At 44.4% G+C, this 18,967-nt stretch overlaps 1 protein-coding gene and 1 long non-coding RNA gene across 2 annotated transcripts; one reads left to right on the plus strand and one right to left on the minus strand.

The window, feature by feature from the left end:
* The first annotated feature begins 797 nt into the window (after positions 1-797).
* Positions 798-18,795, plus strand: cfap298 (cilia and flagella associated protein 298). The gene is made up of 8 exons (XM_036967925.1): positions 798-1,211; positions 1,606-1,747; positions 4,848-5,015; positions 7,930-7,997; positions 8,354-8,512; positions 13,320-13,451; positions 14,498-14,593; positions 18,574-18,795. The coding sequence occupies exons 1-8, from the start codon at positions 1,038-1,040 to the stop codon at positions 18,682-18,684; spliced, it is 1,050 nt and encodes a 349-aa protein (XP_036823820.1). The 5' UTR covers positions 798-1,037; the 3' UTR covers positions 18,685-18,795.
* Positions 8,339-14,526, minus strand: LOC118945309. Its single transcript, XR_005040450.1, has 3 exons — positions 14,444-14,526; positions 13,921-14,018; positions 8,339-8,588 (listed from the first exon to the last, which is right to left on the minus strand). It is a non-coding gene; the product is annotated as an uncharacterized LOC118945309 (long non-coding RNA).
* Positions 18,796-18,967: the final 172 nt, after the last annotated feature.

Below are 18,967 nucleotides of genomic sequence, written 5' to 3' on the forward strand. Positions count from 1 at the left end.
ACCCTCTGCATTTACACGTTGGCTCACTAATAGGATATTATTTAGGAACCAATACTCTAAAAACAAAGAAGCATGTTTATACAATATGTCTGGATTATTCCATATATAATATCTGTGTGGAGAAAAATGATGCTTATTCATTAAAGGACAATGATAAGAAAACCACACAATCTTTGACAGCCATGAGTTCACATTTATTAATGTTAAAACATAGACCAGACGCTTTGGGAAAGGATTCTATCACATTTGGTCGATATGGGAATCTGACTAGCTTCTTTCAGAAAAAGTGTAGTATTGCCAGCCAGCTGGCTAATAATTATTTCTTTACCAGCTATGGAAATACTTTGTACAGGACTATTATTTAAAGAATTTGTAAGAAGTTGGGTGATTAATAAAATCAGACACAGTCAGATAGGACAACCTTGCCTAATTCCTCTCTAACTCACTTCTAGGTGAGGTGCCATGTTTCAGTTTGATAGAGCTGTTACCATTCGTATAGAGTCTTAATAGCCTTACAGAAAAACGTGTCTAACTGTTGTGCCTTCAGATTTCGAGAAAAATTAACAACTAATGAAGAATTTTTCACTTCTCAAACCCCAACCTCAGGCTGGTCAGAAATATTTTTGGAGAAAGGAGGAGATAGGAATCCCTTTGACAAATGATTTGAAATAAACGTGCAACGCTCCATCAACAGACTGTCGACCAATCGTGTTTACGGTGTCATGCTGCGTCACGCCGTTGGTAAACTAATCGTCACGCAATCCCTTCTCAAAGTCAGTGTGAGTCGAGAAATGTGCCTATTTTCCTCGAAAGTACGTAATGTCACGATTCCAAAGCTATACAAAACCACAGATAGAAAGTTGATTATCTTACATCTTGGAAAATATTTGTAATGTTGTACTTATTGAAGAAGTTCATGCTTATATTGGATTTTTGAGTTAGCGTCCAATTAACTCACATTCACACCTTGAAGGAGAGCTTTTCTTGTCCCAGAATGAACAGCGTGGCTCTTCAACGTAATATTGGCAACGTACACAATGGGCGTTAATACTATTCCAATAAGAGTTTCCCCATCTCTTCAAAATTATCTCTGGTGTTTCGCCAGGGTTCCCGGATGTCTCGCGATACTTTGTTTACAAACGATTGAACACTGCGACACCTCTGGTACGCTGCTATTTTGTGTCCTTCCTGACGCTGCCTTTTCCACAGCGGTAGGTTTTTTGTCTATTGTTATAAAGTTAACTCTTATCCATGTCACAATATTAATTTGCCTGTAAAATGTTAGTAATTTGTATGTAGCTAAAAAATAAAAGTTGACGCTCAAGTTGTTTCACAGCTAACGCTAGTTAGTTATCAACAAAGGGAAGTTGGTGTTTAGTTGCTATGGTAACTTAATTCCTGATTGAGCTTTCTAGCTTGGTAGCTATAACTTTTAGACTAGTCCGCCAGCTGACATAGTTAACGTTACCTACCGGCTCTATAAAATCTGTCTAGTTAGCTAACAACTTAGGGGGGGGGGGGGTATATCTAACCTAATATAATAGTTTAGGATTCACAACTGGATGGCTAGCTAGTTAGCTAGCTAATACTTTGACATCATTGCAGAGAATGGTGCAGCTGCACGTGAAACGTGGTGACGAAAGCCAGTTCCTGTTCAGCACGTCAGTCGACGTCCCGTTGGAAACCCTGACCCAGCAGGTCACAGCCATCTATAACACCAGGCTCAAAGTAGACAGGATATGCTCAGGTGAGTAACGTTAGTTGGTGTAAGAAGATGTAGCTATAAACCCTGCCTCTGTCTTGTGCCAATTAGTGGTCTTCACGGATCCACCTGTACCCCGAGACTCGATCCGGGCCCAGAATTCTAAATAACCTGTCTGGGTCGAATCTGATATGATTGTAACGGGTATGGGTTGTGTAATTTTAACTGGCTTGTCCGGAAGGGCCCCACACAGATCCAGAGAGAGAGACATTGTATCAATCAAATCAAATGTATTTATAAAGTCCTTCTTACATCAGCTGATGTCACAAAGTGCTGTACAGAAACTCAGCCTAAAACCCCAAACAGCAAGCAATGTAGGTGTAGAAGCAGGGTGGCTAGGAAAAACTGGACTGGGGACAGCAAGGAGTCATCAGGCCAGGTAGTCCTGAGGCATGGTCCTAGGGCTCAGGTCCTTCGAGAGAGAGAAAGAAAGAGAGAATTAGAGAGAGCATACTTACATTCACACAGGACACCGGATAAGACAGGAGAAATACTCCAGATATAACAGACTGACCCTAGCCCCCCCGACACATAAACTACTGCAGCATAAATACTGGAGGCTGAGACAGGAGGGGTCGGGAGACACCATGGCTCCATCCGACGATACCCCCCGGACAGGATACTTTACGCTGATGCTCTCACTTTGCACAGGAGTGGCACATGTAGGTTGTTGTAGGCCAATCGTAAGTCATGAAAGCGGCAATAAGCTACAGTCACAGAACATCCATGTGTGGCAAAAGTTACGAGATATCTAATCAATGGACGATGGAATTAAAGATCCGCTATGCAGAAATCTCTCCGCCATTTCCTTGGTTGCTAAAATTCAAATAGTTTGCCTAATTTCAGTTTGTATGACAAAACAACCAAGTGTAGGGTAGAGAATCATTGTAGAGAATCATGTAGAGAATCATTGTAGAGAATCATGTAGAGAATCATTGTACCATCTAAACCGCTGTGAAGTATTTTCAGGTGTTTGAAGCTGGTGTACAAAACTGAATGTAAAAGACGCAGAAGCAAAACTTAAGAATGGGAAGCATAGAAATAGCACACATAGAACATATCTACCTCTTCTTAGACTGGCTTTCAATGAGAATGACAGATCTATTACACACATTTCACTCAAAAATTTACATTGCAGCTTTAAAATGGGGCGGCAGGGTTGCCTAGTGGTTAGAGCGTTGGACTAGTAACCGGAAGGTTGCAAGTTCAAAACCCCGAGCTGACAAGGTACAAATCTGTCGTTCTGCCCCTGAACAGGGGCACTGTTCCTAGGCCGTCATTGAAAATAAGAATTTGTTCTTAACTGACTTGCCTAGTTAAATAAAGGTAAAAAAATAATTTAAAAAATGGAGTTAATATTCTGAATGGAGTTGTTGTTGTTATTTGTAACTGTAGGATCAGAAAGTGCTGCCTCAATTAGCCTTTCTATCTAACATTAGCTAGCTTAACTATCTTCTCCCGGTTTGATTCAGTCAAGACAGGTACTACGTCATCATAGTTGATTATAAATAACCTAGGCAGCTATTAGTCTACTACATAGCTGCCTAGGTCATTTATAATCAACTATCAGTCTACTATGGGGTGGCATGGTAGCCTAGTGGTTAGAGCGTTGGACTAGTAACTGAAAGGTTCAAATCCCCAAGCTGACAAGGTACAAATCTGTCATTCTGCCCCTGAACAGGGGCACTGTTCCTAGGCCGTCATTGATAATAAGAATTTGTTCTTAACTGACTTGCCTCCTAAATAAATAAAGGTTATAGTGAGAAGGGTTCAATAGTGGCCTGCAATTCAGGGCGTTCCTGCATGTTGGTATTCCTGCATCTGCAGGAACCCCTCTATATTTCTATTGGTCTATTTTTAAGCTAAGACAGGCAGGTGATGGGGGCGCTCCAGTACAGTAGGTGGCACTAATGCACTAAGCCGCTGATATACCCCACAGAAGAAGGGGCAACGGTTGCTAGGTCCCGGGCCTGTCAGTTCTGTTATTGACGGTGAGTGCAGGTGTTTGGCAGTTTGGAGCGAAGGACACTGTCTACCGGTGTCGCTCCTGCTAGCTAGCTAGGAGGACTCTGGGAGGTGGGGACGAAACAATTCGTACCCCATATTCAGAAGTGTCAGACTCTCTCAAAGTTTGGCACTTCCCCCGCCTACTAGATCGGCACCTCTCTCTCCCTTCTCTCGTGCCTTATCAGCTCCGCTTATTAAAGTAGGTTACTAAATGACCTTTTCTGCTGCTTCCCTCACTTGGACCGGGCCAGGTCTTGATCCGACCAGGTCTATACAGAACGGGTCTAGTTGTCCTCTGGTCCGTTTGGAACGAGTCTCTATATAGTCTCTATCTATGTTATGAACTTTAGCAGAAGCTTCCATACATAGCTGCATTTGTACACCATTGACCAGTATAGGCATTACATGGCTACATGTACAGTACCAGTTTGGACACAGTTTGTGCAAAGCTGTTATCAAGGCAAAGGGTAGCTACTTTGAAGAATCTCAAATATAAAATATATATGTTTAACACTTTTTTGGTTACTACATTATTCCAAGTTTTATTTCATAGTTTGTCTTCACTATTATTCTACAATGTAGAAAATAGTAAAAATAAAGAAAACCCTGGAATGAGTAGGTGTGTCAAACTCTTGACTGGTACTGTACGTTATACACAATAGAGCTAATTAGCTAGCTCTACACTATGTTCTACACAATACAGCTAATTAGCTAGCTCTACACTATGTTCTACATAACACAGCTAATTAACTAGCTCTACACTGTTGTATACAATACAGTAAATTAGCTAGCTCTACACTGTTGTACACAATACAGCTAATTAGCTAGCTCTACAATATATGATATACACAACACAGCTAATTAGCTAGCTCTACATTATGTGGTACACAATAGAGCTAACTAGCTAGCTCTACACTATGTGTTATACACAATACAGCTAGCCCTACACTATATAATACACAATACAGCTAACTAACTAGCTCTACACTTTTCACAAGACGCACACAGCTTCCTTTGGCCAAAAAAATGGTATGGGTGTTAATGTGTCTGTGTTCCATTCTCCTGTCTCCTCCCTCAGAGTTCCCAGAGCTGGTGGACCACGGAGTGACGCTGCCCCCCAACATGCAGGGTCTGACGGATGAACAGATTGTTGACCTGAAGCTAAAAGACGAGTGGGAGGAGAGGTGTGTCCCCAGCGGAGGACCTGAATTCAACAAGGATGAGATCGGAAGGAGGAACGGACACGGTGAGTCCAGAGGTGTATTCTTAGTCGGAATAGATTACCCCAGAACGTAAAAATGTATAATAAATAAAATCACACTTGTCCATTGGACAATTTATGTACGTTCCTCCCCGTTTTGTTCCATTTGCTTCTGTTTGATTCCGTATGGTTCTATTTGGTTCTGTTTGTTTCCGTATGGTTCTATTTGGTCCTCTTTGGTTCTGTTTTGTTCCGTATGGTTCTATTTGGTCCGCTTTGGTTCTGTTTGGTTCCGTTTGGTTCTATTTGGTCCTCTTTGGTTCTGTTTTGTTCCGTATAGTTCTATTTGGTCCTCTTTGGTTCTGTTTGGTTCCGTTTGGTTTGATTTGGTCCTCTTTGGTTCTGTTTGGTTTAGGGATGCAAATTCTGGTCAAGTTTGCTTCCGACTAGCTAACCCTCATTAATTCGTCAACAAACGGTAAAAATAAAATACGAAAACAGGAAAATGACGTGAACGACAGAAAATACTATCCATGCATACAAGGAGCTAGCGTAAGAACACTCAACTCCATTGCAGAGTTGAGTGATAACTGGTCCCGCGATTTGATAGCAACAAAATTGAGTCCCCATCAGCCGATACTTGTTAAATATGTACATTCTGAAAACGCTGACCTGTACAACTGTGGTCCTTCCACGGGATGCTGAAATTTATACTTTTTAATAAAAACCGTATTGAATTCATCCACCGACTTTTTAACAAATTTCTGTAGCTCAACTGGAGACAGACTCCTTGGCATACTACGTAAGCTGAAATTTAAATCCACACAGGCGGTTTCGCGCTAAATTGAGCAACAAAAATGAGGGGGAAAAAAAGTCTATGGTTGTATTCGATAAAAGTTTTTATTAAAAGTAGTAATGTCAGGACCACGCGGAAGGACCGCAGTTGTACAGGACAAACATAGGTACAGGTAAGCATGTATTGATCGGTGACTCCATGTTTTTTTTTTTTATATGAATAGCGTGATCAGTTATCAATATTGAACTCCGCCTCGTAATAAGAGAACGGACTTGAGCATTCCTCGGGCTAAACAAGCGAACAGATATTTTTCCATTAAGAGCTTAATGTAAACATGGCCACAACGACAAACACCTATCGTCCTTACAGTCAAAAGGCTATAGTTTTATTATCGAACACGCAACTCCTTTTAATGAAGAAGCGAATAAAACGTCATTTTCAAACATTTGCCAAAATCTAATTGGCTGGAAAACACCGTTCTAAACATCACACGTGTATTGTGAGCGGTTCTACATGTGCCAGAAAAGAGCATTTCCATTAGAAAGAGGGGGAATCTAATTGCAACAACTAGGATGTGTTGCTAATATCACTAGAATTGTGACTTTTGTCTTCTGGGCAAATGAAAAGAAAGTTGATATAGAAACCAATAGAACAGGAGAGAAATGCTGGTTAATGTTTCTATGTTCTGATTTTTGGCTAAGCTGCTTTGAAGTGAGGTAAGAAATTTTTAATCGTGGTCATCAAAACTGTTTGGTTTTTTTTAAATAGGAGGTGGCGTTTAGAATTGTTATTTGTTGCGCAATGAGTTTACAAAAGCATGTTTCATTCTCTTACCAGATTTTTGAGGAGTTGCTATCACGCTGTCTGACAGGTAGTAGACTATTCCTCTCCTCAAACTAGTCTGTGTAGCTCCTCTGGTCCTGTCTGACAGGTGGTAGACTATTCCTCTCCTCAAACTAGGCTGTGGCGCTCCTCTGGTCCTGTCTGACAGGTGGTAGACTATTCCTCTCCTCAAACTAGTCTGTGTAGCTCCTCTGGTCCTGTCTGACAGGTGGTAGACTATTCCTCTCCTCAAACTAGGCTGTGGCGCTCCTCTGGTCCTGTCTGACAGGTGGTAGACTATTCCTCTCCTCAAACTAGGCTGTGGAGCTCCTCTGGTCCTGTCTGACAGGTGGTAGACTATTCCTCTCCTCAAACTAGTCTGTGTATGCTGTGGCATGTAATAAATTGGATACATGATGACTAACGCAAATACACACATTCGCCAATTGAATTCCACTAAATGATGCAAATGAACCTATAGATTGATAAGCATGACTGGTCAAATGTATTTTCGTCAGCTAACCAATTAAAGCGGCTAACCAATTAAAGCGGCTAACCAATTAAAGCGGCTAACCAATTAAAGCGGCTAACCAATTAAAGCGGCTAACCAATTAAAGCGGCTAACCAATTAAAGCGGCTAACCAATTAAAGCAGCTAACCAATTAAAGCAGCTAACCGTTAACATCCCTAGTTTGGTTCCGTTTTCTTCCATACACACTGTATATGTGACAAATTTGATTTGATGGCCACCATAATTTGGTCTGGGCCTGGATCCTGCTCTCTGTGGCCAGCGTCTTGGTCAATGTGGGCCCCCTAGTGGCCCAGCGGTCTAAGGCACTGCATCTCAGTGCTAGAGGCGTCACTACAGACACCCTGGTTCAAATCCAGGCTGTATCACATCCGGCCGTGATTGGGAGTCCCAATGGGCGCCTCACAATTGGCCCAGCGTTGTTCGGGTTTGGCCGGTGTAGGCCATCATAGTAAATCAGAATTTGTTCTTAACTGACTTGCCTAGTTAAATTAAAGGTAAAAAAAACAATCTTGGCTTTAGTAAAGAGGACAATTGACACTTGTTCTAGCTGACATACAGTAGTTCTGTGTGCTCCTACCTCCACCAGTCTGGAGCCTGCTCTCTCTGCCCAGGGGCTTAGCTCTTGTCTGGCAAGAGTCCTCCTGGCTATATTGTTGTGAACCTGAGAGAGTTGGGATCAATTCAGAAAGTACCACTGAAATTCCAATTTTCTCAATGCTTTTCAATTAGGAACATTTGTAATTTGGTTTACTTTCTGTAAATGGAATTAACCCTGAACCTGAGTGTGCTCCCTCTTCCTCCTCTTCCAGCTCCTAACCAGAAGATGAAGGAGGTGCTGAGGAACACTATGGAGGAGGCCAAGGCAATCATCTCTAAGGTAACTACGGTATTGAAGTATCCAAAACACAGACAGTCATCTCTAAGGTAACTACGGTATTGAAGTATCCAAAACACAGACAGTCATCTCTAAGGTAATATTTAAATATCCAACACACAGACAGACAGTCACGTCATCTCACATTCTAGGCCTACACCAGATATAAAAAAACTACATCTAATGGATCACACCACACACGTTATACTGAGTCCCAAACGGCACCCTATTCCCTATATGGTGCATTACTTTGGACCTGGGCCCTGTAGGGGAAGTAGTGCACTATGTAGGGTTTAGGGTGTCATTTGGTGACGCAGGCCCCTTTTTTTTCTTATTTCTCCTCCTTTTGTGCTCTTCAGAAACAGGCGGTGGCTGGTGTGTGTGTTACCATGGAGACGGTGAAGGAGGCGCTGGACCAGCTGAGGGGCGCGGTGATGATAGTCTACCCCATGGGCTTGCCGCCACACGACCCAATCAGGATGGAGCTGGAGGACCAGGAGGACCTGTCAGGAACACAGGTAGGTAAACAGCAGGCCTCTTCCTGGGTCGTCACGTCACCACCAGATGGCTTCCCCATAGAGATCATCTGTCCTTCTGTTTATAAATAAATTTATTAAATATTTATCTCAGTTGTTGTTAATTCTGTGGACTGGGTCTGTACATGGGATCACCTCCCTGACGTTACAGTGTATGGCAGGCATCACCTCCCTGACGTTACAGTGTATGGCAGGCATCACCTCCCTGACGTTACAGTGTATGGCAGGCATCACCTCCCTGACGTTAGTGTATGGCAGGCATCACCTCCCTGACGTTACAGTGTATGGCAGGCATCACCTCCCTGACGTTACAGTGTATGGCAGGCATCACCTCCCTGACGTTAGTGTATGGCAGGCATCACCTCCCTGACGTTAGTGTATGGCAGGCATCACCTCCCTGACGTTACAGTGTATGGCAGGCATCACCTCCCTGACGTTACAGTGTATGGCAGGCATCACCTCCCTGACGTTAGTGTATGGCAGGCATCACCTCCCTGACGTTACAGTGTATGGCAGGCATCACCTCCCTGACGTTAGTGTATGGCAGGCATCACCTCCCTGACGTTACAGTGTATGGCAGGCATCATCTCCCTGACGTTCCAGTGTATGGCAGGCATCACCTCCCTGACGTTACAGTGTATGGCAGGCATCACCTCCCTGACGTTACAGTGTATGGCAGGCATCACCTCCCTGACGTTACAGTGTATGGCAGGCATCACCTCCCTGACGTTACAGTGTATGGCAGGCATCACCTCCCTGACGTTACAGTGTATGGCAGGCATCACCTCCCTGACGTTAGTGTATGGCAGGCATCACCTCCCTGACGTTCCAGTGTATGGCAGGCATCACCTCCCTGACGTTCCAGTGTATGGCAGGCATCACCTCCCTGACGTTCCAGTGTATGGCAGGCATCACCTCCCTGACGTTCCAGTGTATGGCAGGCATCACCTCCCTGACGTTCCAGTGTATGGCAGGCATCACCTCCCTGACGTTCCAGTGTATGGCAGGCATCACCTCCCTGACGTTAGTGTATGGCAGGCATCACCTCCCTGACGTTAGTGTATGGCAGGCATCACCTCCCTGACGTTAGTGTATGGCAGGCATCACCTCCCTGACGTTAGTGTATGGCAGGCATCACCTCCCTGACGTTAGTGTATGGCAGGCATCACCTCCCTGACGTTCCAGTGTATGGCAGGCATCACCTCCCTGACGTTCCAGTGTATGGCAGGCATCACCTCCCTGATGTTCCAGTGTATGGCAGGCATCACCTCCCTGACGTTCCAGTGTATGGCAGGCATCACCTCCCTGACGTTCCAGTGTATGGCAGGCATCACCTCCCTGACGTTCCAGTGTATGGCAGGCATCACCTCCCTGACGTTAGTGTATGGCAGGCATCACCTCCCTGACGTTAGTGTATGGCAGGCATCACCTCCCTGACGTTAGTGTATGGCAGGCATCACCTCCCTGACGTTACAGTGTATGGCAGGCATCACCTCCCTGACGTTAGTGTATGGCAGGCATCACCTCCCTGACGTTACAGTGTATGGCAGGCATCACCTCCCTGACGTTACAGTGTATGGCAGGCATCACCTCCCTGACGTTAGTGTATGGCAGGCATCACCTCCCTGACGTTCGTGTATGGCAGGCATCACCTCCCTGACGTTCGTGTATGGCAGGCATCACCTCCCTGACGTTAGTGTATGGCAGGCATCACCTCCCTGACGTTAGTGTAAGGCAGGCATCACCTCCCTGACGTTAGTGTATGGCAGGCATCACCTCCCTGACGTTAGTGTATGGCAGGCATCACCTCCCTGACGTTAGTGTATGGCAGGCATCACCTCCCTGACGTTACAGTGTATGGCAGGCATCACCTCCCTGACGTTACAGTGTATGGCAGGCATCACCTCCCTGACGTTAGTGTATGGCAGGCATCATCAACTACATTTAACCGCGGGAAGATGGTCGGGGGCCTGCAACATAATAACAAATCATTTGTCGACTTCAAATTGACCTCAATAAGCCCTAACGTATACTGTACAGTGCATTCGGAAAGTATTCAGACCCCGTGACATTTTCCACATTTTGTTACGTTACAGCCTTACTCTAAAATGGATTAAATTGTTTGTTTTTTTCCCCCATCATTAATCTACACACAATACCCCATAATGACATCACAATACCCCATAATGACATCACAATACCCCATAATGACATCACAATACCCCATAATGACATCACAATACCCCATAATGACATCACAATACCCCATAATTACAAAGCAAGAACAGGTTTTTCGAGAATTTTTGATTAAATATTAACTGAAATATGACATTTCCATAAGTATTCAGACCCTTTACTCAGTACTTTGATGAAGCACGTTTTGCAGTGATTACAGCCTCCAGTCTTCTTGGGTATGACGCTACAAGCTTGGCACACCTGTATTTGGGTCCTCTCAAGCTCTGTCAGGTTGGATGGGGAGTGTTGCTGCACAGCTATTTTCAGGTCTCTCCAGAGATGTTTGATCGGGGTCAAGTCCGGACTTTGGCTGGGCCACTCAAGGACACTGAGGCTTGTCCCGAAGCCACTCCTGCATTGTCTTGGCTGTGTGTTTAGGGTCATTGTCCTGTTGGAAAGTGAAACTTCACCCCAGTCTGAGGTCCTGAGTGCCTTGGAGCAGATTTTCATCAAGGATCTCTCTGTACTTTGCTCCGTTCATCTTTCCCTCGATCCTGCCTACTCTCCCAGTCCCTGCCGCTGAAAAACATCCCCACAGCATGATGCTGCCACCACCATGCTTCACCGTAGGGATGGTGCCAGGTTTCCTCCAGACGTGACGCTTGGCATTCAGGGCAAAGAGTTCAATCTTGGTTTCATCAGAGAGTCTTGTTTCTCATGGTCTGAGTCCTTTAGGTGCCTTTTGGCAAACTCATGTGCCTTTTACTGAGGAGTGGCTTCCTTCTGGTCACTCTACCATAAAGGCCTGATTGGTGGAGTGCTGCAGAGATGGTTGTCCTTCTGGAAGGTTCTCCCATCTCCACAGAGGAACTCTGGAGCTCTGTCAGAGTAACCATCAGGTTCTTGGTCACCTCCCTGACCAAGGCCCTTCTCCCGATTGCTCAGTTTGACCAGGCGGCCAGGTCTAGGAAGAGTCTTGGTTGTTCCAAACATCTTCCATTTAAGAATGTTGTAGGTCACTGTGTTCTTGGGGAACTTCAATGCCGCAGAATATTTTTGGTACCTTTCTCCAGATCTGTGCCTCGACACAATCCTGTCTCAGAGCTTTACAGACAGTTCCTTCGACCTCATGGCTTGGTTTTTGCTCTGACATGCACTGTCAACTGTGGGACCTTTATATAGACAGGTGTGTGCCTTTCTAAATCATGTCCAATCAATTGAATTTACCACAGGTGGACTCCAATCAAGTTGCAGAAACATCTCAAGGATGATCAATGGAAACAGGATGCACCTGAGCTCAATTTAGAGTCTCATAGCAAAGGGTCTGAAATACTTATGTAAATAAGGTATTTCCGTTTTTTATTTGTAAAGCATTTGCAAAAATGTCTAAAAACCTGTTTTCACTTTGTCATTATTGTCGATAATGACAAATAATTTAATCAATGTTAGAATAAGGCTGTAATGTAACAAAATGTGGAAAAAGTGAAGAGGTCTGAATACTTTCTGAATGCACCGTATAATGTTGGACTAAAACATAATAATTTGCAACCTTGCTTACATTTGTATAAGATCACATGTCTCTCTACTATGTGTGAGAATACTTGGGAACAGATTTCTGAAATTAAAATAATTTGGAGCTGATTTACTGCTGTTTTTTACAGTCTTATGTCCAACAATTAATTTTTTTAAAATATATTTTTATTGTTCAGAATCCTGGTGTGTGTCCAGATGTACAAAACCCCTGATTATCAGTTGAGATAACACCGAACCCTCTCCCTCTCTGTCCAATTGTCTCTCTGTCTATCTCCCCCTCTATTTGTCTCTCTCCCCTCCCTCCATTCTCTCTCCCCCTCCTCTCTCTCTCCCCCTCCTTCCCTCCTCTCTCTCTCCCCCCTCACTCCCTCCCCCTCTCCCTGCCTCTCTCCCCCTCCTCTCTCCCTCCTCCCTACCCCTCCCTCCCCCTCCTCTCTCCCTACCCCTCCCTCCTCTCTCTCTCTCTCTCCTCCCTCCCCCTCCCTCCCTCCTCTCTCCCTCCTCCCTCCCTCCTCTCTACCCCTCCCTCCTCTCTCTCTCCCCCTCCCTCCTCTCTACCCCTCTCTCTCTCCCCCTCCTTCCTCTCTGCCTCCTCCCGTATCTCTCTCTCCCTCCTCCCCTCCCTCCCCCTCTCTCCCTCCTCCCTCCCGCCTCTCTCCCTCCTCCCTCCCTCCTCTCTGCCTCCTCCCATATCTGTCTCTCTCCCTCCTCCCCTCTCTACCCCACCCTCCTCTCTCCCCCTCCCGTATCTCTCTCTCTCCCTCCTCCCTCCCTCCTCTCTACCCCTCCCTCCTCTCTACCCCTCCCTCCCTCCTCTCTCCCTCCTCCCTCCCGCCTCTCTCCCTCCTCCCTCCCTCCTCTCTGCCTCCTCCCATATCTGTCTCTCTCCCTCCTCCCCTCTCTACCCCACCCTCCTCTCTCCCCCTCCCGTATCTCTCTCCCTCCTCCCTCCCTCCTCTCTACCCCTCCCTCCTCTCTACCCCTCCCTCCTCTCTACCCCTCCCTCCTCTCTACCCCTCCCTCCTCTCTGCCTCCTCCCTCCTCTCTCTCTCTCCCTCCTCCCCTCCCTCGTCTCTCCCAGGCATCTCTCCAGGTGATTCCAGTGGAGGAGGCTCAGCTGTGGTGGGCTGCTAAGGAGTTGCATAGAGGGAAGAAACTACAGGATTACATCGGCAAGAACGACAAAACCAAGATCGTAGTCAAAATACAGAAGGTGGGTGGAGCTACACAACTTGTCAGTAGGGACAGGTGGGTGGAGCTACACTACAGCTAGCCGGTAAGGACAGGTGGGTGGAGCTACACTACAGCTAGCCGGTAGTGACAGGTGGGTGGAGCTACACTACAACTAGCCGGTAGGGACAGGAGGGTGGAGCTACACTACAACTAGCCGGTAGGGACAGGTGGGTGGAGCTACACTACAACTAGCCGGTAGGGACAGGTGGGTGGCGCTACATTACAACTAGCCGGTAGGGACAGGTGGGTGGAGCTACACTACAACTAGCCGGTAGGGACAGGTGGGTGGAGCTACACTACAACTAGCCGGTAGGGACAGGTGGGTGGAGCTACACTACAACTAGCCGGTAGGGACAGGTGGGTGGAGCTACACACTGGTGCGTTACTGACTGGAGGAGATGCACACTGGTGCGTTGCTGATTGGAGGAGATGCACACTGGTGCGTTTACCTGTTACACTGAACGTTTATCTGTTTGCCCGCTTGAGCAGAGCGCGAGCCACTTTATCAGCTGTTCTCGGGTGTGACTGAGCTACGCGTCGTCGACATCTTGAAAATGGAGACAGAGTACATTTTTACATGTCAATAATCCAAAGTGGTTTCTTCTCTCATCTCCATATAAAAACACAGGATAGTTCAGATCACATCAGAGCCAATAAGATGAGGTAAGGAGAGGAAACCAGGAAGCAATAGTCCATGCTTTTCAGTTCGCTGTAGGCCTAGCCCTTGGTCGTAGCCTGGAGAGATAGATCTAGATGTTCTAGAGAGAGATAGATCTAGGATTGTTCTAGAGAGAGATTTAGACATTCTAGAGCGAGAGAGATAGATCTAGACGTTCTTGGGAGACAGATCTAGACGATCTAGATGGGGGATAGAGCTAGACGTTCTAGACGGGGGGATAGATCTAGACGTTCTAGACGGGGGATAGATTTTGATGTTCTAGGTCCCACAAATGGATATAATAGATTGATCACCCATGACCCAGTGGTGTAGCTCGTCCTGATGTTTTGACCATGTGTTTCTGTCAGAGGGGCCAGGGGGCGCCAGCCAGAGAACCTGTGGTCACAGAGGAACAACAGAAACAGATGATGATGCACCACTACAAGAGACAACAGGAACTCAAGGTGGGACTCACACACACACACACACACACACACACACATATATACACACATACATATACAGTGCATTGCGAAAGTGTTCGGCCCCCTTGAACTTTGCGACCTTTTGCCACATTTCAGGCTTCAAACATAAAGATATAAAACTGTATTTTTTTGTGAAGAATCAACAACAAGTGGGACACAATCATGAAGTGGAACGACATTAATTGGATATTTCAAACTTTTTTAACAAATCAAAAACTGAAAAATTGGGCGTGCAAAATTATTCAGCCCCTTTACTTTCAGTGCAGCAAACTCTCTCCAGAAGTTCAGTGAGGATCTCTGAATGATCCAATGTTGACCTAAATGACTAATGATGATAAATACAATCCACCTGTGTGTAATCAAGTCTCCGTATAAATGCACCTGCACTGTGATAGTCTCAGAGGTCCGTTAAAAGCGCAGAGAGCATCATGAAGAACAAGGAACACACCAGGCAGGTCCGAGATACTGTTGTGAAGAAGTTTTAAGCCGGATTTGGATACAAAAAGATTTCCCAAGCTTTAAACATCCCAAGGAGCACTGTGCAAGCGATAATATTGAAATGGAAGGAGTATCAGACCACTGCAAATCTACCAAGACCTGGCCGTCCCTCTAAACTTTCAGCTCATACAAGGAGAAGACTGATCAGAGATGCAGCCAAGAGGCCCATGATCACTCTGGATGAACTGCAGAGATCTACAGCTGAGGTGGGAGACTCTGTCCATAGGACAACAATCAGTCGTATATTGCACAAATCTGGCCTTTATGGAAGAGTGGCAAGAAGAAAGCCATTTCTTAAAGATATCCATAAAAAGTGTTGTTTAAAGTTTCACACAAGCCACCTGGGAGACACACCAAACATGTGGAAGAAGGTGCTCTGGTCAGATGAAACCAAAATTGAACTTTTTGGCAACAATGCAAAACGTTACGTTTGGCGTAAAAGCAACACAGCTCATCACCCTGAACACACCATCCCCACTGTCAAACATGGTGGTGGCAGCATCATGGTTTGGGCCTGCTTTTCTTCAGCAGGGACAGGGAAGATGGTTAAAATTGATGGGAAGATGGATGGAGCCAAATACAGGACCATTCTGGAAGAAAACCTGATGGAGTCTGCAAAAGACCGGAGACTGGGACGGAGATTTGTCTTCCAACAAGACAATGATCCAAAACATAAAGCAAAATCTACAATGGAATGGTTCAAAAATAAACATATCCAGGTGTTAGAATGGCCAAGTCAAAGTCCAGACCTGAATCCAATCGAGAATCTGTGGAAAGAACTGAAAACTGCTGTTCACAAATGCTCTCAATCCAACCTCACTGAGCTCGAGCTGTTTTGCAAGGAGGAATGGGAAAAAATGTCAGTCTCTCGATGTGCAAAACTGATAGAGACATACCCCAAGCGACTTACAGCTGTAATCGCAGCAAAAGGTGGCGCTACAAAGTATTAACTTAAGGGGGCTGAATAATTTTGCACGCCCAATTTTTCAGTTTTTGATTTGTTAAAAAGTTTGAAATATCCAATAAATGTCGTTCCACTTCATGATTGTGTCCCACTTGTTGTTGATTCTTCACAAAAAAATACAGTTTTATATCTTTATGTTTGAAGCCTGAAATGTGGCAAAAGGTCGCAAAGTTCAAGGGGGCCGAATACTTTCGCAATGCAATGTACACACACACATATACACACACACACACATACATTCAGTTGAAGTCAGGAGTTTACATACTTAGGTTGGAGTCCATTAACTCGTTTTTCAACCACTCCACAAATTTCTTGTTAACACACTATAATTTTGGCAAGTCTGTAAAAATATCTACTTTGTGCATGACACGAGTAATTTTTCCAACAATTGTTTACAGACAGATTATTTCACTTATAATTCACTGTATCACAATTCCAGTGGGTCAGAAGTGCCTTTAGACAGCTTGGAAAATTCCAGAAAATTATGTCATTGCTTTAGAAGCTTCTGATAGGCTAATAGACATCATTAGAGTCAATTGGAGGTGTACCTGTCGAGGTATTTCAAGGCTTGCCTTCAAACTAAATGCCTCTTTGCTTGACATCATGGGAAAATCAAAAGAAATCAGCCAAGACCTCAGAAAAAAAAATGGTAGTCTGGTTCATCCTTGGGAGCAATTTCCAAACGCCTGAAGGTACCACGTTAATCTGTTTAAACAATAGTACGCAAGTATAAACATCATGGGACCACGCAGCCGTCATACCGCTCAGGAAGGAGACGCCTTCTGTCTCCTAGAGATGAACGTACTTTGGTGCGAAAAGTGCAAATCAATCCCAGAACAACAGCAAAGGACCCTTGTGAAGATGCTGGAGGAAACAAGTACAAAAGTATCTGTATCCACAGTAAAACAAGTCCTATATCGACATAACCTGAAAAGGCCGCTCAGCAAGGAAGAAGCCATTGCTCCAAACCTCCATAAAAAAGCCAGACTACGGTTTTCAACTGCACATGGGGACAAAGATCGTACTTTTTGGAGAAATGTCCTCTGTTCTGATGAAACAAAAATAGAACTGTTTTGCCATAATGACCATCGTTGTGTTTGGAGGAAAAAGGGGGATGCTTGCAAGCCGAAGAACACCATCCCAACTGTGAAGCACGGGGGTGGCAGCAGGAGGCCTTCAAACCTGACTCAGTTACACCAGCTCTGTCAGGAGGAATGGGCCAAAATTCACCCAACTTATTGTGGGAAGCTTGTGGAAGGCTACCTAGAACATTTGACCCAAGTTAAACAATTTTAAGGCAATACACTCAATTAGTATTTGGTAGCATGTAAAACTTCTGACCCACTGGGAATGTGATGAAAGAAATAAAAGCTGAAATAAATCATTCTCTCTACTATTATTCAGACATTTCACATTCTTCAAATAAAGTGGTGATCCTAACTGACCTAAAACAGGGATTTTCTACTAGGATTAAATGTCAGGAATTGTGTATTTGGCTAAAGTGTATGTAAACTTCTGACTTCATCTGTACATATACAGTCTATATAGTCTATACAGTCTCCCTGTCCTACACTGAATATACATTATACAGTCTATATAGTCTATACAGTCTCCCTGTCCTACACTGAATATACATTATACAGTCTATACAGTCTCCCTGTCCTACACTGAATATACATTATACAGTCTATACAGTCTATACAGTCTCCCTGTCCTACACTGAATATACATTATACAGTCTATACAGTCTCCCTGTCCTACACTGAATATACATTATACAGTCTATACAGTCTCCCTGTCCTACACTGAATATACATTATACAGTCTATACAGTCTCCCTGTCCTACACTGAAAATACATTATACAGTCTATATAGTCTCCCTGTTTTACACTAAATATACATTATACAGTCTATATAGTCTACACAGTCTCCCTGTCCTACACTGAATATACATTATACAGTCTATATAGTCTATACAGTCTCCCTGTCCTACACTGAATATACATTATACAGTCTATATAGTCTATACAGTCTCCCTGTCCTACACTGAATATACATTATACAGTCTATACAGTCTATACAGTCTCCCTGTCCTACACTGAATATACATTATACAGTCTATACAGTCTATACAGTCTCCCTGTCCTACACTGAATATACATTATACAGTCTATACAGTCTATACAGTCTCCCTGTCCTACACTGAATATACATTATACAGTCTATACAGTCTCCCTGTCCTACACTGAAAATACATTATACAGTCTATATAGTCTATACAGTCTCCCTGTAATTTATATAAAACACGTTTTATATTCCCACCTCCCTACCAATCCTGGTTGTGGGGAAAGTTACCGGAATTTTGCAACCCTATTCCCACCTCACCTTAATAATCTGCTTTATCTGAGTACATTACCATAAACCTTAGTGTATTGTCTGGTTTTATCGGAGTACATTACCGTAAACCTTAGTGTATTATGTCTGTGGTTTTGACAGATGCTGGACGAGGTGGAAGACGACAGTCACCTCCACTCAGACTGGTCAGACAGACAGGCCTTAAAGAGACAGTTCCAGGGCCTCAGCAACATCAAGTGGGGTCCCAGATAGACACACGGCTTTATTTATGTGTTTTTTAATACAAATTGTAAGCTTAAGTTTACAAAAAAAATTAGGTTGGTTCTGCAATGTTGAAAATAAAGTGTGTTGACAAAAAAAAAAGTGTTTTTAAATATATATTTAGCCGTAACTATATACACACACGCCAACACACAGAGGGAGACCGACATGGATATGAACCCACACACTCACTATTGATGCCGTAACCCAATGGACTGTTGTTCTACAGAAACATTGTTCTCTCCAACCTCTGTTGTTCCACCTGGAATCTGTT

The sequence above is a fragment of the Oncorhynchus mykiss genome, chromosome Y (assembly GCF_013265735.2).
Source record: "Oncorhynchus mykiss isolate Arlee chromosome Y, USDA_OmykA_1.1, whole genome shotgun sequence".
Taxonomy (NCBI): Eukaryota; Metazoa; Chordata; class Actinopteri; order Salmoniformes; family Salmonidae; genus Oncorhynchus; species Oncorhynchus mykiss.

Coding starts and splice junctions, on each gene's coding strand:
- cfap298 (XM_036967925.1), top strand. CDS start 1,038: ATGGGCGTTAATACTATTCCAATAAGAGTTTCCCCATCTCTTCAAAAT. Junction 8,513..13,319: donor AGGACCTGTCAGGAACACAG/GTAGGTAAACAG, acceptor CGTCTCTCCCAG/GCATCTCTCCAGGTGATTCC. Junction 14,594..18,573: donor AGAGACAACAGGAACTCAAG/GTGGGACTCACA, acceptor TGGTTTTGACAG/ATGCTGGACGAGGTGGAAGA.